Consider the following 23187-nt stretch of genomic DNA (forward strand, 5'->3'; position numbering starts at 1 on the left):
TTTTGTTAACTTAATACCACATACTGGTTATTTTTTATAAATAATCATCTGGATGTCGATAATTGTGGAACAATGTCACATGATCTGATATGCTAAATAATCAGCAATCAACTCATTTTTTTTCCAGTGGAAGTTTGAGTAATTATTCATGCACAATTTACGTATTGAAAGTCTTTTCTACTTTTGCAACGGCCAAAAGATCTTTAAGGTTTCGATAATTGTAGCCGCCGCTCTAGTAAAAGAGCCGTTCAAAAAAGTGATCAAAGACTGGACTGGAAAAGGAAAAAAAAAAACAATAACAGTGAAGGGGAGCGCTATAAAGATATGGAAGGAATAGGGGGAGTGAAGGTGAGAAAATAAGAGGAGGTAAAAAAAGAAAGGAGGGGGAAAAAAGGTCAGGAGATACTTTTCTGGGGGCAAACTCGTTCAGATATGACGGTTTAACGCACAAACCAAAGCCACGCGATGCGAGTGGTAAGATGGCGGCCAGATGGCTTCACTCTGACGAGCCCATGAGCTCTCCAGATTTTATACAGAGCTCAGTGATTACAATAAATTAACATATTTTACAATAGAGAGATTTGAGGAAGTTAAAAAAAAACTTTATTCAAATGAAATTATGACATGTGCGTAGGAGAAGAATCTGGAGACAGAAATCTTAGCTTCTCAGTCATTAGCCTGTGCTACTTGGTCTCGATTCACGGTTAAGCTCGCGCTGGCCTTCAAGAAGGCCGAGGGTGATAAAAAATTTTGGTCCCTCCCACTATAACTCAAAATCTGATTGGTTAATTAATGAATCTGTCACTTCCGACATAAACATACACTGCCATGGCGTTCTGTCCGGGCAGCGAAGTCCGAACCAATGAGTGAGCAGCTTTAAATTCTTCTCAGCCTAGAGACAACAAACAAACAAACAAATCTAACCCTAACCCTAATTGCATAACTCTGTTTTAATGTCCTCAGGACAGTAACCCTTTCATTTCTGAAGGAAATTTGATAGAAAATGAGGCCTAATTCGAATTAGAAGAGAATAATTATAATGAAATGATGAAAGAACGAAAGAAATTAAATATAACATTTGAAATGCTGATATGTTTGGGCTTTTCAAATTTGGGCAAGAAAACAACAAAGCACTGCTGCTCCTGCTGGTGATGTGCAGCACGTGAACTGAACCGATTCTTCTTTTTGAACTGATTCGACTCCACTGGATCACTTTCAAAAAGACTCGGTGGTAAAAGTGAACTCAGAGCTGAAGTGCCAGGACAGGGAAGGAGGAAAAAAAAAAGGAAAGTCTTCAATTATTAGAAGAGTTTAAAAATGACTAAAATAACATCATGAATTAATTAATTAACAATATGTACGCTACTACTGTGTATATGCTAGCATTTTTCTGGCAGAATGTGTCTCATCTCATTATCTCTAGCCGCGTTATCCTTCTACAGGGTCGCAGGCAAGCTGGAGCCTATCCCAGCTGACTACGGGCGAAAGGCGGGGTACACCCTGGACAAGTCGCCAGGTCATCACAGGGCTGACACATAGACACAGACAACCATTCACACTCACATTCACACCTACGCTCAATTTAGAGTCACCAGTTAACCTAACCTGCATGTCTTTGGACTGTGGGGGAAACCGGAGCACCCGGAGGAAACCCACACGGACACAGGGAGAACATGCAAACTCCGCACAGAAAGGCCCTCGCCGGCCCCGGGGCTCGAACCCAGGACCTTCTTGCTGTGAGGCGACAGCGCTAACCACTACACCACCGTGCCGCCGGCAGAATGTGTGAGAATGTGATTTGAAACACACCATCATCACAATGTGTCATTATTCCCTCCATCACTTCATCACTACGTCAACAGGCTAGTTAGCTTAGCACGCGGTTAACGCAGGGAAAAGTGTTCACGTGTCACGTAATCATTTAATCGTTGAATCAATGATGGGATTGGTCCAAAGCCACAAAATGTCTGGTTGGAGTCTCATCGCATCGCTCCTGTGGAGGGCGGCCCCATATGAACAGTCGAAAGTTACACTTGGAAGACGCTCTGGACACTTACAGTAATGCTTTTATGGCTGAGGACTACAGTTGACTTGCTAACTTCAGGACTGCAGTTGTCATGAACAGTTTTGCACTCAAGTTTCCATCAATGAAGAGTTTATAACATCAACGAAACTGACTTCATGTTAAAACTCATCTCATCTCATCTCATCATCTCTAGCCGCTTTATCCTTCTACAGGGTTGCAGGCAAGCTGGAGCCTATCCCAGCTGACTACGGGCGAGAGGCGGGGTACACCCTGGACAAGTCGCCAGGTCATCACAGGGCTGACACATAGACACAGACAACCATTCACACTCACATTCACACCTACGGTCAATTTAGAGTCACCAGTTAACCTAACCTGCATGTCTTTGGACTGTGGGGGAAACCGGAGCACCCGGAGGAAACCCACGCGGACACGGGGAGAACATGCAAACTCCACACAGAAAGGCCCTCGCCGGCCCCAGGGCTCGAACCCAGGACCTTCTTGCTGTGAGGCGACAGCGCTAACCACTACACCACCGTGCCGCCCATGTTAAAACTGTTAATATTATAGTCAGGCTGTCTGTTGTTGCCCAAATGAGGATGGGTTCCCTTTTGAGTCTGGTTCCTCTCGAGGTTTCTTCCTCATGTCGTCTGAGGGAGTTTTTCCTTGCCACCGTCGCCACAGGCTTACTTATTTGGGATAGATTAGGGATAAAATTAGCTCATGTTTTAAATCGTTCAAATCCTGTAAAGCTGTTTTGCAACAATGTCTATTGTTAAAAGCGCTATACAAATAAACTTGACTTGACAAAACTGATCTCGCATGTAACTGTAACTCTCTGCAATTAATCTGTCATCAAATAGAATCCTAGAATTCTTGCGTCGAGGACGAGTCACTTGTGGTTCTGCGTTCGGATGTTGTTTTGAAACTGGATCAAATTCTGGGACGAACAGAAACGGTCAGTCGCACTGAATTAAGTGTGATTTTCAATTCAATGTCAGATTCATTCATCCATTTTATGTTCTGTTTATCCATTGAGCTGGAGCCAAGGCTGAGAGGCAGGACACACACACACACACACACACACACACACACACACAGCCTCTCAGATTCACATTCACACCTGTGGCCAATCGAGAGTAACCTGCATGTCTTTGGACTGTGGGAGGAAACCTACACAGGCACAGAGAGAAGAAGAAGAAGAACTGTATTCGTCACACGCTTGTGAAATTCCTCTCTTCATTTAACCCATTGGAAGCAGTGAACACACACACGTGAGCAATGAGCGCACACACATACCCAGAGCAGTTGGGAGTTAGGTGGCTCGCTCAAGGGCACCTCAGCCCAAAGCCGTCCCATATTAACCTAATCTTTGAACTGGAAACCGGAGCACCCAGAAGAAACCCACGCAGACACGGGGAGAACATGCAAACTCCACACAGAAAGGCCCTCGCCAGCTGCTGAGCTCGAACCTAGAACCTTCTTGCTGGAAGGCCACTGCGCCACTCAAACACAGTGGTGTAAAGCCAGTATCTCACTGGGCTGCGACAGCCTGTGACTAGTTGGAGACACAACAATTGTGGTAAAATATGCGAATTAGCGACAATTTTCACTTGGAATCGCACTGACTTGATATTCGCATATTTTACCGCAATTGTTGTGTCTCCAACTAGTTGCAGGCTGTCGCAGCCCAGTGAGATACACTCGCACTTCCTGTCTCACAGAAACTGACTTGAGAAGGGTTTGTGACGGCGCTGCGACACCAGCGACGCATTTGCGGCTATTCTGAGAGGAATTTTGTCGCGTGAATTTTTTGAACATGTAAAAAATTTCAGCGACGAAATTGAGAAGCCCCGCGAATGTTTCAAGACACTTTTGAAACTCTCTCGCGAATGATATAACGTTCGCAATTTGTCGCAGCCCACTGAGATACTGGTTAGCATGGAACACGCAAACTCCTATTCAGCTGCGAGATTTGAACCCACAACCTTCTTGCTGTGAGGAGACGGCGCTCAACATTGCCCCACCAGGTTATACGCATGTTTCATCAATCATGTACACTACCGTTCAAAAGTTTGGGGTCACCCAGACAATTTTGTGTTTTCCATGAAAAGTCACACTTTTATTTACCACCATAAGTTGTAAAATGAATAGAAAATATAGTCGAGACATTTTTCTGGCCATTTTGAGCATTTAATCGACCCCACAAATGTGATGCTCCAGAAACTCAATCTGCTCAAAGGAAGGTCAGTTTTATAGCTTCTCTAAAGAGCTCAACTGTTTTCAGCTGTGCTAACATGATTGTACAAGGGTTTTCTAATCATCCATTAGCCTTCTGAGGCAATGAGCAAACACATTGTACCATTAGAACACTGGAGTGAGAGTTGCTGGAAATGGGCCTCTATACACCTATAGAGATCTCATCTCATTCATTATCTCTAGCCACTTTATCCTTCTACAGGGTCGCAGGCGAGCTGGATCCTATCCCAGCTGACTACGGGCGAAAGGCGGGGTACACCCTGGACAAGTCGCCAGGTCATCACAGGGCTGACACATAGACACAGACAACCATTCACACTCACATTCACACCTACGGTCAATTTAGAGTCACCAGTTAACCTAACCTGCATGTCTTTGGACTGTGTGGGAAACCGGAGGACCCGGAGGAAACCCACGCGGACACGGGGAGAACATGCAAACTCCGCACAGAAAGGCCCTCGCCGGCCACGGGGCTCGAACCCGGACCTTCTAGAGTGTATTTCTGATTAGTTTAAAGTGATCTTCATTGAAAAGAACAGTGCTTTTCTTTCAAAAATAAGGAAATTTCAAAGTGACCCCAAACTTTTGAACGGTAGTGTAACTCCAGTGAATATCAATGAATAAAAGATTCGATTCCTTTTACTGTACGCGTCTAGATGAATCGACTCAGTAAAAAAAAAAAAAAATTGCACATCACTGGTTGTTGGGTCGAGCCAGAACGGCCTGCACCGGATTGGTCTCCTCCTCTCCTCCTCCTCCTCCTCCTGCAGCTAACTTTCCCCGAGACTTTCGGATGCACTCACACTCACTCACTCACTCACACACAGCTGGAACAGCAGTCCAGTGAGGAAGGGCGCGCGCGGTTCTGCTCTGTTTCCCGACCACCAGCTTTTGGGTTGGACTTCAGGATGTCTCGCGCGCTCCGGTTTATTTGACCTCCCTCATGTTGCTATAAGAGAAGGAGCCAAGTGTTTTTGTTTTCTTTTCCCGTCCGCACTCTTAACGAGCCGAGCGCGCGCGCGAGATGCCAGCATGCGCCCGGTGACGCTTCCGCTGCTGCTCCTGGCCTGTCTCGCGCTCCGGAGGCCGGCGGCCGGCGTGGAGCGCATATCCGCGCGCGAGCGCTTCAAGGTGGTCATCGCGCCGCTCATCTGCAAGCGCACGTGCGAGCGCAACGGCCAGTGCCGCGACACGTGCGAGCAGGGCGACAACACGACGCTGATCGGGGAGAACGGGCAGGCCGCCGACACGCTCACCGGACACGGCTTCAGAGTCGGTAGGTCCATCCGCACCCGCGCGCCTCCTTCACGTGCTGCAGACCGGACGCCGCTTGCACGCGTCACAAATAGGAACTCTGTATACTTCTGACGTCACACTTACACACTAACACACGCTGATTGGTTGCTTCATTAGCCTGATTTACCTGTGCCCAACAGGTCATCTTCTCCCTGCAGCAGTGGACAACTCTTTCTCATGGGCGCAGATAGAGGGTGGGACTCGTCCCACCCAGATTTAAATTCACTTCGTTCGGTCCCCCCCACTTATAGGGAGGAAAAAACGTCTATGCTGTCTTTCTTTGCATAAGGCAAACCTCACGGAAAAATCAAAAGACTAATTACCATTCGGTTTATTGAGGTGCACAGCAGTACATACATAGTTGCAACAACTCACATAAAACAAAACAAAGACTGATATTCGGTTGGTTGAGCTGCGCAGACTGCACAGGTTGTGAGCTCGAGCTTGGTTGCTATAGTAACCCACAACAAGTTTGACAGGCATATCGGGGTTGGTTTGCTGGCAGCTTTGTCCCCCCCCCAGTTTTTTGTCCCCCCCAGTTCAAAAAACGTATCTGCGCCCCTGCTCTTTCTTCATGTATCGCTCTTATTAAAGGGCTTCTCAATTTCGTCGCTGAAATTTTGACCATGTTCAAAAAATTCGTGCGACAGAATAGCCGCACGAAAATAGCCGCAAATGCGTCGCTGGTGTCGCAGAGCTGTCGCGAACCCTTCTCGAGTCAGTTTCCATGAGGCTTCCCCTACTTCCCTGCCCACCAAGGGAAAGCCGGGCTGCGACAGCCTGCAACTAGTTGGAGACACAACAGTTGCGGTAAAATATGCGAATATCAATTCAGTGTGATTCCAAGTGAAAATTGTCGCTAATTCGCATGTTTTATCGCAATTGTTGTGTCTCCAGCTCGTCGCGGGCTGTCGCAGCCCACCCTTACACCACAAAACATCTACATCGGATGGTGTGGAGAGTACAGAGCCAACACGGCTACAATTTGGGAACGAGTAAAACGTAGCTACGAATTGTTAAAATGAGGGAACGAATAGATATCACGGAAAATAATTACTAAAATGAAGTCAGGATTTAACTAAAACTAGAAAAGCACTCGGAGAGCGCAGACCTCCGCCAAGAAACCTTTAAAAAAATCCAGGATCCAGAAGGTGATCCGGATCACCGCCAAAATTTAATGGATTGTTACTTGTGCCCAGTCACACCTCTGGAAAAAATTTCAGAGCAATCCGTTCATTACTTTTTCCGTAATGTTGCTAACAGACAAACAAACAAGCGCTACTGAAAACATACCCTCTTTGGCAGAGGTAACAATCAAATCAAAGTCCTTCCCATGCCATGTGGCGCAGATCCCCGTTTCCGTAGCCACCTATTACATAGCTTGGGTTACAGTGGGGGGCGGGTCCTCTGGTAACCGAGAGAGTTTGACTCCCCACTCGCATCTGTATTGCAGCGTGCCTTGCCAGACGGCAGTAGGTACCATTTTTATGACGGTCTTTGGTATGACCCAACCATGAGTAAAACTCACAGCCTCCTGATCAAGAGTCAGACACGCTAACCACTAGGCCAACCTGCAGTTTAACTAAAGCAAGGGAACGAATGATTAAAATATAGCCGCAAATTAGTAAAATCCAGCCATGAATTATAAAAACATAGCTACAAATTAGTAAAACATAGTCACAAATTACTGAAACGTAGCCACAAATTATTAAAACGTAGCCACGAATTAGTAAAATGTAGCTACCAAATTAATAAAACGTAGCCATGAATTATTGAAACATAGCCACAAATTCGTAAAACATGGCCACGAATTAGTAAAATGTAGCCATGAATTATTAAAACATAGCCATGAATTAGTAAAACATGGTCATGAATTAGTAAAACATAGCCACGAATTATTAAAACAGCTACAGATTAGTAAAACATGGCCACGAATAAGAAAAATGTAGCCACAAATTATTGAAATGTAGCCAAGAATTAGTAAAAGATGTCCATGAATTATTAAAACATAAGCACGAATTATTAAAACGTAGCCATGAATTCATGAAACCTAGCCACGAATTAGTAAAATATAGCCACAAATTATTAAAACGTAGCCATGATTTATTGAAACATAGCCATGAATTATTGAAACAGCCACAGATTAGTAAAACATGGCCACGAATAAGAAAAATGTAGCCATGAATTATTGAAATGTAGCCAAGAATTAGTAAAAGATGTCCATGAATTATTAAAACATAAGCACGAATTATTAAAACATAGCCACAAATTATTAAAACGTAGCCATGAATTCATAAAACCTAGCCACGAATTAGTAAAATATAGCCACAAATTATTAAAACGTAGCCATGAATTAAGACCTAGCCACGAATTATTAAAACATAGCCAAGAATTAGTAAAACATGGCCATGAATTATTAAAATGTGGGAACAAATAGATATCTTAGGAAAGAATTATTAAAACCTGGGCACGATTAAACTAAAACAAGGGAACAAATTATTAAAACAAAGCCACAAATTAGTAAAATATACCAGTAGCCATGAATTAGTAATACGACTGAATGAATAGATATCGTTGGAAAGAACTAATAACACATGGCCACGATATAAATATTTTTTCTTTTCATATCATGAGCAGCGCTTTGCAGGAAAGGGACCACAACTGTGCGGATACTTTTTTTGCGTAGTCAGTCATTCTCAGTGACAAACATCGTAGCATATAGCATGAGCATTGTAGCGGTTTATAACCTGCTGAAAAACAGCACAAGAACATCTTCAGCCAACCGAAACATACGTTGTATGATTTTCCACCAGTTTTTTCTGTGGTAGACAAAATTTGCACATCGTGAAGCAATTCTTTGGTCATGTGTTGAGATCAGTGGACCTAAAACACGTAATGTGAGGTTGTTTTCAATGCCAAGAGCGGTCCAGAGATCAAAGACCTTCAAGTCCTCTGGGAAACGACGGTGTGGTGTTTGCTTCGACTGACCATCCGGACCATCAGCGTTATGTGCGGAAGCTGTTGGGTCTCGGTGCCGCATGATCGGTTCAAGTTGTCAGGTTACTTCCTGCTCCTACTCTGCAGAAGGGGTTGTTATGGTTACTGATGTATAAGACCTTCATAGCACTGGAGCGCTGTAGTTGTGGTGGTGAGAGCATCGTGAAAAATATGATAGTGACTATTTTGGGAAATTTTTTGCTGCGAAAAGACTTTTATAAATCCACCAGTAGGAGGACGCCAAACTCACGGCACAGCGAGAAGTATGGTCGTGAAGATGATGTAAACGAAACATGTCCTGCAACAACAACCTGAGAGTACTTGATACACTCCCCCCCCCCCACACACACATACACACACACTTTCATAATCTCCATCAAGTCACTTGTAAGTTTCTACAGCAGAAGCTCTGAGGTACAAATCTACATCTAGTCAGTGGAGGTCTTCAGGTGGTTTCGAGGTGGAATCATGTACAGTATCATGTACAGCAACAACTGGAGGACAGGAATGATATTTTAGCTGAATCTGAGAAAGCGGCCACTGCGTTTCTCTTTCCAGGAGCATTTACGCTGGCTACGTTTCAGCGCATTTGTAGCAGAAATGAAACCCTGTGGTTGCTCTCTTCTTAAAGAGGTAATGCAGTGTGGCAGAGCTTTAGTTCTTCAGCCGACAGTTTCATGCTAATCGTCAACCATCATCACGCTCAACATCTCATCAGTTGCTAACTAGCCTGAGACTCAGCATCGTATAGCATTCTGGGATGTTGAGTCCACAATGTGCACCAAGATCTCCACTGGTTCTGTTCTGGAATTTTTTCGTTTTATCTCAGTAAAACCCTGAGGATCGGTTATATTTGAGATCGTTGAAAGTTTTTCTCCTGTTAAACAACATTAGTATAAATACGCAGGTGATTTTAGGAAATCGCGAGCACTGATTGATCGAGAGATTCGGACTATTTATCGATAATCACCTCGAGCGACTCGGCAAAATGGCGGCCGATCGCTTCGTCACCGTACGTGAGGAAGAATTACAAATGATGAAAGAAAATGCTGTTCCTAAAAGAAAGCACTAAAGACGCTACGAAGTTTGGTCTGAAACTATTCAAAGGGAAGGCGGAGATGTGATTTATTTTATCGATTTCAAAACGAAGTATTTTATGTGACTCGGCGTAGATAAGTGATAAATTTGCGCTGCGACTTTATTACATTTACATGCTGCTTTTGAAGTTTAAAAAAAATTCCATCCATCCATTATCTCTAGCCGCTTATCCTGTCCTACAGGGTCGCAGGCAAGCTGGAGCCTATCCCAGCTGACTATGGGCGAGAGGCGTGGTACACCCTGGACAAGTCGCCAGGTCATCACAGGGCCATGAGCATGCAATATTGTTACAATATTGCACATTGTCAAGACAAAATTACGTCACATGTTGGAGACATAAAACTTCCATAATAATAATAATATAATAATAATATTTGGCTTGACTGCGCTAGCATTGGCCTTTGCTAACACTACACCAGCTGGAAGGTAATTAGACTGCCGTGCTCACAGCACCGAGTCGTGAGTAAGCTAGCACTGGCCTTCAAGAATGCTGATATGAAGAGTGTGTATGTATTATAATAATAATAATAATAATAATATAGGGGTCGCACGGTGGTGTAGTAGTTAGCGCTGTTGCCTCACAGCAAGAAGGTCCGGGCTCGAGCCCCGTGGCCGGCGAGGGCCTTTCTGTGCGGAGTTTGCATGTTCTCCCCGTGTCCGCGTGGGTTTCCTCCGGGTGCTCCGGTTTCCCCCACAGTCCAAAGACATGCAGGTTAGGTTAACTGGTGACTCTAAATTGAGCGTAGGTGTGAATGTGAGTGTGAATGGTTGTCTGTGTCTACGTATGTGTCAGCCCTGTGATGACCTGGCGACTTGTCCAGGGTGTACCCCGCCTTTCGCCCGTAGTCAGCTGGGATAGGCTCCAGCTTGCCTGCGACCCTGTAGAACAGGATAAAGCGGCTACAGATAATGAGATGAGATAATAATATTGGCTGGCTTTTTTCATGGTCTATCAGATACAGAATATTCCATTCAGCTACACGCCTTCGACTTGTTCAATATCATGCTAGCTGAATGGAATATATCTGATATACCACTCAACGCCAGCCAACATTATTTAAATATTCTATCCACATTCACTGGATATGAGGAATCGTGCGCTCTGATTGGCTACTCTACTACTAGGATATCAGCTCATTTACCATGAGTAGAGAAAAAAATGGCGGCACGTGTTGCTGAATCAACTGAGGACGAAATAAAAACTACTCAAAAACAAAACCCTAAAAAATAAAAAGAAAGCAACAAAATATGGAATAAAATTATTTCATGGTAATAACGTATTTTTTTTCAAGAATTATTATTATCATCGCATTTTTCACAAATTGCTCCTGTCATTTCACCAGTTTGTTTACATTCTAAGTAGAAATGATTTTGTCTGATGTTTCGTCTAAAGCAGGAAGAAACTCAGTGCTATGCAACTCATCGGCTATCAGCTCACGTACGACTTGATTTTGTGGAATAACTGTTAAATAAGGTGGCACGGTGGTGTAGTGGTTAGCGCTGTCGCCTCACAACAAGAAGGTCCTGGGTTCGAGCCCCGGGGCCGGCGAGGGCCTTTCTGTGTGGAGTTTGCATGTTCTCCCCGTGTCCGCGTGGGTTTCCTCCGGGTGCTCCGGTTTCCCCCACAGTCCAAAGACATGCAGGTTAGGTTAACTGGTGACTCTAAATTGACCGTAGGTGTGAATGTGAGTGTGAATGGTTGTCTGTGTCTATGTGTCAGCCCTGTGATGACCTGGCGACTTGTCCAGGGTGTACCCCGCCTTTCGCCCGTAGTCAGCTGGGATAGGCTCCAGCTTGCCTGCGACCCTGTAGAAGGATAAAGCGGCTAGAGATAATGAGATGAGAACTGTTAAATAATAACCTCGACTTCATGTCGGTTATTATTCACCGATACTCACTTAGCCTTCGGTGAATAATTGTTAATTGTAACTGTGCTAATAATAACAATAACAGTGTGACATCAGAGTGACACACAGCTACTAACTTCCCACAGGAATAACGATAATCCGGTACTAAGCAACAAATTTTCCTTTAAATCTATGGTTTGTACTTTTGGTTAATGATCTTCTTTTCTTTCTTGACAGTCTCGTCTTTGTGTTATAAAAAAAAACATTTTTTTTCAGTTTCATTTCCAGGTCATAATTCCAACTTCCACAGTCACATATATCCAAGTTTTATGAGGAGCACATAAACACACAGAAGGTGTTTGACGTCTGAGTGAATAAGGTCCAAGTGAGATGTTTTGAGTGAGTAATAAAAGTCGGAGTTAGAATAACTTCAAATTGGACGGATAAATGAGGATTACGCTTGCCAGCTTAGCGTGACCTTATATGCCTGCTGCAGAAGCCCATCTGGTCTGGCTTTGGAGTTTTGTAGGGAAAATGCTTTTTTGGGGATTTTTATTTTCCCCAGCGTTTTTCCTTCTCAGCCACAGCGCCGCTTTAGGAGTTTCAGCAGCGCGGATTCGTTCCACTCTCTATCAAGCACTACAATTACGCCGGGTTTGATTGTTTTTTGGGGTTCGAGTACGTCCAGATGGACAGGATTTCACTCCCAGGCCTAAACGTCGGCTCCTTGTGGACGTTGATGTGAGGCACTAAATGGATGCTGGCTTTTAGTGCCAGACTTATAAAAATTTCAGATGAGAAAAAAAGATGTAAAAGATTAAGAAGGATAATAATAGAGTCTGTCGTTTGGTCGTTTCTCTCTCGCGCTCGTTTCGTCTTTAATGCTTTCTCCATATTGTGACTCTTTCTGCACTGTATCTCATTGTGCTCGTGGTGAGGCGTGGTGCCATAGAGTCTACCCAGCAGGGTCTATAGTCTTTAACACACACACACATGCGGCAGGCGCACTCGTTTTCTCCCTTAAACATTTATCTCCATCTCCCATTCTCTAGAAACAGTTTCCACTCTGGAGTAATAGAGTAATTCTTCTGTTTATATCTGCGTCGGGAGAAAGTTCATGTCCGAGCTAATACGTATCCAAGGTAATTTGTTATTTAAAACCAAGAATGTCTGGGACAAATGGGGCAAAACGATTGTGTGTGTGTGTGTGTGTGTGTGTGTGTGTGTGTGTGTGTGTGTGTGTGTGTGTGTGTGTGTGTGTGATTTTGGTTTGTGCTCTCACACAGGGTTATTTTGGAATACTTTTTCTGTGTCTCACTCACTCACACACACACACATGCACACACACACACACACGGATTTAAATGTGAACGGAGCCCAAAATAAACCAATGTGGCAAAAATAAAAGAGGAAGCTGATTAATGGTCAAGGGAAAGCTACATTTATGGACATGAAAGGCCAGGACACACACACACACACACACACACAGGGGAAAAATCTTCCTGCTAATTAAACCAGAAAAGAAAACGTGTAGCTCGGAGACAAAAGGTAGCCGTGATGTTAGTTGAAAATTTTGAAACATATCTCTATCAGGAGCAAAGACACTGTTCAGAAACGCTGCCTCGTTTTACGCACATTGTGGACGAACCTAGCTAGCTACAACTAGCTAGCTAGCTAACTAACATGAGCTAGCATGTTACAGTTCATGTTCTGTTAGCTAGTTATACTTGTCCATTAGAGTGACCTTTGGTAGTCTATGAAACACAAATATTAATCAAAACAGTAAAGGAAATGTTAGTTGTTAGCTGTACTGTTAGCTATAAGTTTAGCTATTATGTTAGCGACAGAAGAAGACTGCATACACAAACTATCTCAAGACCACAAACAGTTCAGAAACGCTGCCTGGCTTTTAAAAACATGATTAAATCGACTTAAATCATGTGACAAAATGCAGGATAACATAATTAGCCAGTTAGCTAAAAAAAAAAAAGCTAGTTTGTACATACAGTGCCTCTTAGATGAGTTAGCTCAATTTATCCATGATAACCATTTTTGGTGTTCATCAGAACAGAAACTTTAACCGTGAGAGAAACCATCGCTGTAGTATTACAAATAAATTATTAATAAATATAAAGCAGGGAGTGTAAACACAGTCCAAAACTGGCTGCCTAGCTTTTTAAAATGTGGATAAATATTGAGCTGGGCGGCACGGTGGTGTAGTGGTTAGCGCTGTCGCCTCACAGCAAGAAGGTCCTGGGTTCGAGCCCCGTGGCCGGCGAGGGCCTTTCTGTGCGGAGTTTGCATGTTCTCCCCGTGTCCGCGTGGGTTTCCTCTGGGTGCTCCGGTTTCCCCCACAGTCCAAAGACATGCAGGTTAGGTTAACTGGTGACTCTAAATTGACCGTAGGTGTGAATGTGAGTGTGAATGGTTGTCTGTGTCTATGTGTCAGCCCTGTGATGACCTGGCGACTTGTCCAGGGTGTACCCCGCCTTTCGCCCGTAGTCAGCTGGGATAGGCTCCAGCTTGCCTGCGACCCTGTAGAAGGATAAAGCGGCTAGAGATATTGAGCTAGCTCTTGTAACAAAGCGCAAGCTAGCATAGCTGACCGATTAACAAACTTTAGCTAGCAAGTTATATATAGTCAGGACAAAGACAAATGTGTTAAAGCTATAGTGTTAACTTGAAACACAATTTGTTTTATAAGTTTATAAGTCAGTGTGGTCGCTAGCTAACACGCCAGCTATGTTATGTTGTAAATGCTGGCGACCAGATCACATCACATGATGCTAGATATTTCGGTCTAGCTATCAACTGGAATGACTTTTCGCAATCTTCGAATTCTGTTATTTGAATCAGTAAAAAGTTAGCAAAGAAACAAACGTTTGCTGTAGCATTAACTTGAAAACAATTTGTTTGGGTGTATCAGTGCTGTCCAGAAGTCTTGCCTAGATTATTTTCAACATGTTTGAACAGGGTTCTGTCGAGCTAGCGTGGCTAGCCAGCTAATTTTAAATAAATGTTGCCTGTCAGATTATATTACGCTAGTCAGTTACTTTGAACAGCTGGACTGGCAATCTGTGAAACAGAAGTACAATTTTTATTCTAATCAGTAAAAAGTTAGCTATGAGACAAATGTTAGTTGTCGCGTTAAGTTTATAAACATTGACGGGAACGTAAATGCTGTCCATAAACGGTGTCGAGCCTTTTATAGTGTGGTTAAATAGGCAGGGTTCTTGGTGGTCTACCTAGCCAGCTAACAAATTTTAGCTACAACATTGTGCTAGTTAGTTAGTTAGTTAAAGTTATAGCAATCTTTGAAACACAAATGATTATTATTCAAATCAATAAAAAAAAATAACAAAGAGGCCAATGCTATAGCTATAGTATTAACTTTAAAACGTTAGCTAATGTTAGATACAGTACTGTGCAAAAGTATTAGCCCCCTATTTTTTTCATACAAATTTTGTTATAGAGTTCTATTTTATGATTTTTATATGTTATCAAGTCAAAACATTCCAAAAACATTTTAGAGTTCCAAACATTTGTTTTCCAGCACAAAATTAAATGTTACAGAAAAAAAACGTTTGTAATATGTCCGAGCAGCATATTACATACATAAGAGAGCACTTTTCAGATTAAGAAAGAAAACATAATGAAGGCTGCTGGGATTTGGTGCAAAATGAAGACGCAAGTGTGACAGTCAAAGTGTCCAGAAGAACTGTGGCTGGTTCTGTAAGATGCTCAGTAAAACCTACAACTCATTTCCGCGTAAAACTGCACTCACTGGACCTGAGACTAAAGCAAAGGGTCGTCTCACACCAAATACTGACTTTGTTTCATTTATTATGGCTCACTGATTACTGTTCATAGTATTTTTTTAATGTTGAAACATTTAATTTTATTATTTTTAAGCCATTTTTGGTCGACAGCATTTCTTTACATGTGCCTAAGACTTTTACCCAGGACTCTGTGTATATATATATATATATATATATATATATATATATATATATATATATATATATATATATATATATATTCTAAAGTATTAAGACAGGAGCATAAACACTGGAAAAAAATATCATAAAACCCTTAGTGTATCTGTTTATTGCTCTATTTTCCCCTTTAAAGCATATGATTCAGTCACTACTGTAAATAAGTCAAAAATGAATGGTAAAGGTGTGTCACTCTGAGTGTGAGGAATGTAAGTGTGGAGTTTAAGGGGTTAACTTCCAGTCATCTGTGCAACAGATTATACACTACGTTAAAATCTTCCATTGTGCTTTGCATGGTGCGTTTGATGTTGCCGTGGTCTGAATAAGCCATCATCATTCTCACCGTGATATCTGGAGACGGTCCAGGTTCTCTCCATGACCTCTATCTGACAGCAATCTGATCTGGAAGGACTTGGTCTCTTTTCTTTTTTTGGGAGTTCCAGCTTCCATGTTTGAGGTTGTTAATCCGGTGGTCAAATAGCACGAAATTGTATCGACACCATCTTGGTAAAGTGCTACTTTAACGTTGCGATGCTTGGCACACAGGAGTGAAGTTTATTTATTCTTAAATTACTTGGAAAAAAAATTCGACCAGTTAAACTGTAAGCTTGAGCCATGCAAGGAAGCCAGACGAATCCTTTTTGAAAAACGTTTTAGTGCACTCCATTTGCGCTATGGATGCGAATCTTTGTGGCGACAGTGACTTGATTTGATTCATGAGTCATTGTTTTTTTTATTCAATTCCAAAGCGATTTTTTTTGTGTGTGAATTACGAACAATTCGACTGAATATACAACACACTGAACAGGGATTTGACGAAGCGATTCAATTCAAGCTTTGGAACAAACATCATTATGAGAGAAACTCAAATTATACGAAAGTTTTTGGATGATTTATTATCATTATTATTCTTATCATCATTATTATTTTACTTCTGATAAGATCAATACCATGGGCGGCACGGTGGTGTAGTGGTTAGCGCTGTCGCCTCACAGCAAGAAGGTCCGGGTTCGAGCCCCATGGCCGGCGAGGGCCTTTCTGTGCAGAGTTTGCATGTTCTCCCCGTGTCTGCGTGGGTTTCCTCCGGGTGCTCCGGTTTCCCCCACAGTCCAAAGACATGCAGGTTAGGTTAACTGGTGACTCTAAATTGACCGTAGGTGTGAATGTGAGTGTGAATGGTTGTCTGTGTCTATGTGTCAGCCCTGTGATGACCTGGCGACTTGTCCAGGGTGTACCCCGCCTTTCGCCCGTAGTCAGCTGGGATAGGCTCCTGCTTGCCTGCGACCCTGTAGAACAGGATAAAGCGGCTAGAGATAATGAGATGAAATGAAGGTCAATACCCTTGAAATTTGAAGAATTTCCAATGGCTGTATTGAGAAAATCAAAGTATTAATCAATCATTACACCCCTTAACGACTGAAATAATATGACTGTACAGAATCTGAAACTCTTCCCCCTCCCCCTCCCCGGCCCCCAAATCGAGGCCCGATCCTGGTCCGGAGGTCTGGAATAGCGAGGCTGCCGCCCAGCTGCCATTACCAGACGTTGACTCACCGTAACTAAACACGAGAAAAGCTCTTTCGAATCCTCGCTGTCATTTCTCACACGCTGAGTGCATTAGTTCTCTCACACTTAGGAACGCAGCGCTGACACACCACGCTCACTTTATTAGCCTAAGAGCTTCATGAGGTCCATCGTGTATTAATTATTCTTTATTTGCAAAATTGTTGCGTTTGTCTACGGGAAAACGCACTGTCCTGAGTTTCATTTTCAATTTCTGGGTTTAAAATTGTAAAACAGAGAAAGTGACGGGATCAATATTAAGAGCTCTCTGATATATTGTGATAAATATCCTGGATTTTGTGATGTTTTTTGGATTAAATTAATTATTTTGGATTCAAACTGACTAGAAACAGCTGATGTGAATTTTAAATGTTGTACTTATACTTTAAAATTATAAAACGGCCCATTTGTTGAGATTTACAAGTGGATTTTATTCTTCTCTATATGTTCGCAAAATATTGCAAAATATCATCACACATATATTGCGCATCGGAGAAATATCGTTAAGGTGAAGTTTTTCTCATATCAGCCAGTCTTAGTATTCGATATCAGAGTAACATTCACAATATTTTTATTTATTTAATTAATTTCTTATGTCTTTATTGATTTGTTAATTTTATTACCGTTCATTTATTTTTGTCGTATCGAGTATCATCAAACACAGTTTTTCACAGTCTTTTATTTGTTTAAGAGCATTTTAAAGCTAGACTGCCTTTCAGATTTTTCAAGCGTAGGTCATAAAAAGAATTTTCCCCGACACCAAATTATTTTTGTTTCGTGACTTAAAGCTACTGAATTCAAATCACAGACTTCCAATTTTATTATCTTTTTTAACAGAGCAATTAATGAATTTAAGGCCACATGGCCCTAAATTCTCCACTATCTTTTCCTGCTTCACCATGACCCAATACAAGATATTACGTCATGCATCACATCACGTGGTGGGCTTTCCCTGTTCGCGCAAGGCATTGTGGGATACAAATTTGAAACAGGAGAGAAAAATGGAGGACGTGAGTGTGCGAATGAAACATGAAAGAGCGACTACAGTAACGGAAAGAAAGTGAGAAGAAAAGACGTTATGTTATATACGAAGGAAAGGAAACGCAGGACCAAACTAATAAATATCGGCGCTCAGCGAGCACCTCGGTGTGATCAGCTGTTCGTATAGCAACAGAATGATGGAACTGTCAGTGCACGCTCAAAGGTAAACCTGCGAATGCACACACACACGGACTTCCTCTGTCTGCTTGACTGTGTGACTGCGTGTCTGCTTTCACGCACATTATTTGCTTTAATCCCCTCAAATTAAATAACTTCCCAGCCACAGAATGGCCTGATACTTTGTGAGATATTACAGAAATAAACATATATCACAATGACCACATTTCAGAGTGAACTAAATTTCACCGATTTTATGAAATCGAAAGGCCGTCTAGCTTTAAATTATTGTTTTTTTTGTTTCTTTTTTTGTCATATTATCTCCCGCATTTTCTCCCATATGGTCTTGCCAGTTCCCATCCACTACCTATGGTGTTATCATAATACAGTAGCTACAAACAAACATCCTCTAACACACACGAAGAAAAGCGCTATCCGCCCTCTTCTGCATACATGAGCTCACTTTTCTTTTGCATCACTCGGAGCCTGTATTATTGACTTTTATTTTGTATTTATACTGAATAAGTATGATTCTGGCGAACTCTTAAGTTGTCCAAGAGATGGTTCGATCACTACATGTTGTGTCTGAGGGGAAGAGAAAGTGCTGTTCGCGGTCATCTGTGTGTATATGTGTGTGTGTGTGTGAGAGAGAGAGAGAGGGAGAGAGAGAGAGAAAGAGAGAGGACGTGTCCATGTTGGCAAGTTGAGGCCTCTTCGAACCCCACGCAGGGGCTGAGGTTAGGAGACACAGTGTGGTTATTTAGCGATTCAGCCTCAGGCACAGGATGATGAGTCGCCTGAGGTTTTTGCTGAAGTGGGTGATGTTTGGGTTGGTCAGCTGGAGTTCACACACACACACAGACTGGAAGACACTGAGTGAATGTTTGGTGAGGCTTTCAAGTATGCACAAGCTGCCCACATACACACACTCCTTTTTTTGTGTTCTTTCCTTCCCTTGTTTGTGCAGATACAGCCATGGTACACACGTTCTTTTAGGGTGTGTGTGTCGAAGGGGTTTGTGTGAGCGTTTCACGTTTCCTGAGCTGCGGTTAAACTTGTAGTCAAGCCCACAGCGATCGTCGGTAATGTGTAGCTGGGTGTCTTCTCCTGCTGCTGGAAATCCCGTACGGTTCAGGAGCGACATACGCGTGCATAAGGAATCATGCCGTTATAGAGAAATAATCAACGATGGCATGATGCTAGGAAGCAAGAGTTACTCTCACCATTCCGATTTTCCAATTTATTAAAGGACACGTACTATTTACGCATTTAAAGTCACGTTCAGTGTTGCTCTGCATCCACAGAAAAGGTTAGTTCCTGTTTTCACTTGTGCTATGGACAGCTATAAACGTTCGTTCTCTCACGAGCCTCTTGTCTCTCTATCTTTACAAGTTAAAAAGACGAAAACAACGCAGCTCGTCGTGTTGCTCATCGAGAAGCCACAAAGTGTAAAAAAAAAAAAGTCGGAAAAGTTACAGCATCACCTCTGACACTGGCAACTCCTTCCATCAATGTGAAATAAACAATAATTACGAATTTTTAAAAAAAATTTCTGTCCGCCATACGAGTCCCTGTGGATGAGCTGTTACTATAGAAACGATAACGAGAGCAAGCCAGTGTTATTGAAAGCTCATCAGATTCAAGGAACTTGAGCAACCGCGGTATCAAATTTGTAACACGTTTTGGGAAACCGTTCAACCCGAGAAGCAAGACGCAACCATTTTATCAGCCGATGGCCAAATTCAGCGATGTCATTTGGCTAAATGGAGGCTAAAATGGGTGTGTTTAAAAAAACAGAGCCACTCTATTTCATATAAGTGGTTTCAGGTGTTTGTGTGTAACGGCCTTACAAAGTCGCCCTGTCTCCTTTCGTCACAGAGTAAGTCATCGGAGAGGACAAACAGCCCGCAGTGTAGCTTCTGCTTCTGCTCTTTCTGTTTCACTCTCCTCACTTTCACACACATACGCCACATATTTTTGTCCTTTTTTGCCTTGCATTTTTCCAGCTCTGGTCCTCCTTCCACGCTTAACTCCTTCGCGTCTCTCTCTCTCTCTCTCTCTCTCTCTCTCCTTTTTTCATTACCTCCTGTGCGTTATTTCATATGCATCTCTTTCATCTGTTCTTTTTTTCCCTCAGTAATATCCATGGAAAAAGCTGTAGGTCATGGCTCAGCGTGGGCTGAGTATTGAAAAACCACAGCTAAAATATGCCCGTGTGTGAGTGTGTTTACATATGCCCCCATGTGTGTGAGAGAGACTCTTTGAGACGAGTGTTTTGCTCCAAATGATCTGCCGTGGGTGTGCTGCGTCATCAGCTGGTCGTGATAGCCTGTGTTTAAGGTCTTTATGAGAATAAGCTTACACACACACACACACACACACACACCACACACACACAGAGTCTTGACTTTTACAATCAGCGGTGGCTTATATTCATTTATGTTTACTCACTGGAGCATATAGCTAAGGTTCGAGTCTGTCTCTGTCTTTCACGGTTTCTCTTTCTTCCTGATATCAGATCGAGCTCGCGATCCATGCCAGCTCATATGAAGCTCCGTATTTGTTCAGGCCTTAAAGGGGATTTCTCCGCTTGCCGCGCTCCCGACCGCAGCCCCATCAGCTGAAGGACGGAAAATTTCTACTGGCTCTGATAAAAAAGAAAAGTAAAAAAGGAGGGGTTGGAAATTTTCACCAATCCCACACTGACCTAAGCTGCAAAAAGTGTCAAGACCAGAACAAACATTCTGGAGGAGGGGGGGGGAAAAAAGGAGGGAAACGTGTGTTTTAGTGAAACTCAGAAAGGTCACGGCCTTGTTGCTAATGTTTTCTCACCGAAGCCAATTTTCCCTGCAGTGAAAGAGGCCAGTTATTTACAGCTCTCATTAGAAAGTGCTGCAACGGGCACAAATAACAGTTTCTCCTCAGAGTTAGCGGACACGCTAACACACTTTCCACTCAGCATGGAGTGGAGTGCTACAGGTGTGGAACCGTAATCAAAAACACACTGAGTTCGTGAAGTGATTCATCACCTCAGCTTGGATTCTGCTCCCTAAACTCTTTTTTTTTTTTCAATTCCTGTATTTATCTAGTTGTCTACTTTTAGTGTGCTGTAATCGAGCTAACTGCCGAGCAAGCAGCTAGAAAGGGCAACAGTTTCTCCTCAGACTTAGCGGACATGCTAGCACATTTTCCACACTTCTCAGTGTGAAGTTTAAGAAATCATAATTTTAAAAAAACAGCATGGGCATACATGTCAACCTATACGGAATGTCCGTATTTTATACGGATTTGATTCAATAAACGTAGTATACGGGCGTATAAATAAAGTTATACGGATTCTTTAAAAAAAATTCAATATTTATTTAGAGCTATAATCAATTCCCACGATGATAAAAGAGCGCATAACATTTACAAACGTACTGTACACCACAGACAGCCAGTAAAGAGTCTTATGAAATCGCGTGTTATCTTGTGGTAGCGAGACTTCGTTCCACTTTTGATCATGCGCACACCGCATTGCGAGAATCCCGACAACCGGGAAGTCATAGACATATAAACATAGACGCTGCCTTCTGCGTAGAATCATACGTCATCCTCGCCGCCATATTGGATGTGGCAAAGTGGAGATTCTTCAACCGTCTCTGGTATAGCGTCTAGACAGTAGCCGAGAATAAAGATGCCTCATTCATGTGCTGCGTTTAACTGTACCAACAGGTACCGTCCAAACGAGATCACATGGGATTACCTTTCACAGGGGAGACTGGAAAAATACTTTTCATTGTATTTGGTCATTATAACGTAATTTTACAAACAGATTTTTCTGACTTTGTGGCTAATATGAAGTCTTGCGCATAATAGTCGCTCGGTGAAACCTGTCTCCAAACAACGAAGTATTTCCTTCGTAACTACGCTGATAACACTTTGTGTTTTTGTCAAACATTGGAGCTTTGTATTCATTCTGAAGGTTTATTGTTATTAATATTGAATAAAAAGCAACTGGGATATATCATTGTTAATTATCATTCAAATTTTAGGTAAATTATTTTAATTTGCATCTTATATGGATTTTATAAGGGAAATACGGATTTTGGAGGTTGGTTATACAGGTTTGATTGACCAAAGGTTGACATGTATGATGGGGAAATTGTAAAATAAAGTTGATGTAGTTCCTGAAGTCATTAATGATCACACATTGTGTTTTTAAAGCTGTTTTTATGTCACTGAATCCTTAAAACTCAGAGAAATCAGGTGAAATCACCTCAGGCTGCATTCTGCTCTAAACATTTTTGTTTCTTCTTCATGTTCTGCATTCATACTTGCATAGCTGTCGAGTTTTGGACTGTTCTCTTCTAGCTAACCGGTTAGCAAGGTAGCTAGCAAGCTCTGTCAGGAATGTTATTTTAATGATTAGTACATTAAATGCAGTTCTTTTTTATTTTTTGGTTATTAATTGATCTAATTTTTATCTACTGTATTATACTGTAAGTAGTTGTCTAGTTTTAGTGTACTGTAAGCTCACTAACTGGTTAGCAAACAGCTAGAACCTGCAGGGGCAGCACTACAACGGCACGGTGGTGTAGTGGTTAGCACGGTGCGGCACGGTGGTGTAGTGGTTAGCACGGTCGCCTCACAGCAAGAAGGTTCCGGGTTTGAACCCAGCGGCCGGCGAGGACCTTTCTGTGTGGAGTTTGCATGTTCTCTCCGTGTCTGTGTGGGTTTCCTCCGGGTGCTCCGGTTTCCCCCACAGTCCAAAGATATGCAGTTGGGTTGACGTGAGTCGGTCTTGAGCTGAAGTGCCCTTGAGTGAGGTACCGAACCCCTGGCTGCTCCCCGGGCGCTCTGGTATGGCTGCCTACTGCTCTGGGTGTGTGTGTGTGTGTGTGTGTGTGTGTTCACTGCTTCAGATGGGTTAAATGCAGAGGATGAATTTCACTGTGCTTGAAGTGTG

At 42.6% G+C, this 23187-nt stretch overlaps 1 protein-coding gene across 3 annotated transcripts in view; it reads left to right on the forward strand.

The window, feature by feature from the left end:
• Positions 1-5073: 5073 nt before the first annotated feature.
• The window catches only part of ltbp3 (latent transforming growth factor beta binding protein 3), an 82155-nt gene continuing 64041 nt past the window's right edge, over positions 5074-23187 (forward strand). For all 3 annotated transcript variants that reach the window (XM_060913006.1, XM_060913008.1, XM_060913007.1), the window contains exon 1: positions 5074-5561. In XM_060913006.1, coding sequence (XP_060768989.1) covers positions 5318-5561 — 244 coding nt within the window. In that variant the 5' untranslated portion in view covers positions 5074-5317. The remainder of the gene's footprint in view (positions 5562-23187) is intronic.

The sequence above is a fragment of the Neoarius graeffei genome, chromosome 28, assembly GCF_027579695.1.
Source record: "Neoarius graeffei isolate fNeoGra1 chromosome 28, fNeoGra1.pri, whole genome shotgun sequence".
Classification (NCBI taxonomy): domain Eukaryota; kingdom Metazoa; phylum Chordata; class Actinopteri; order Siluriformes; family Ariidae; genus Neoarius; species Neoarius graeffei.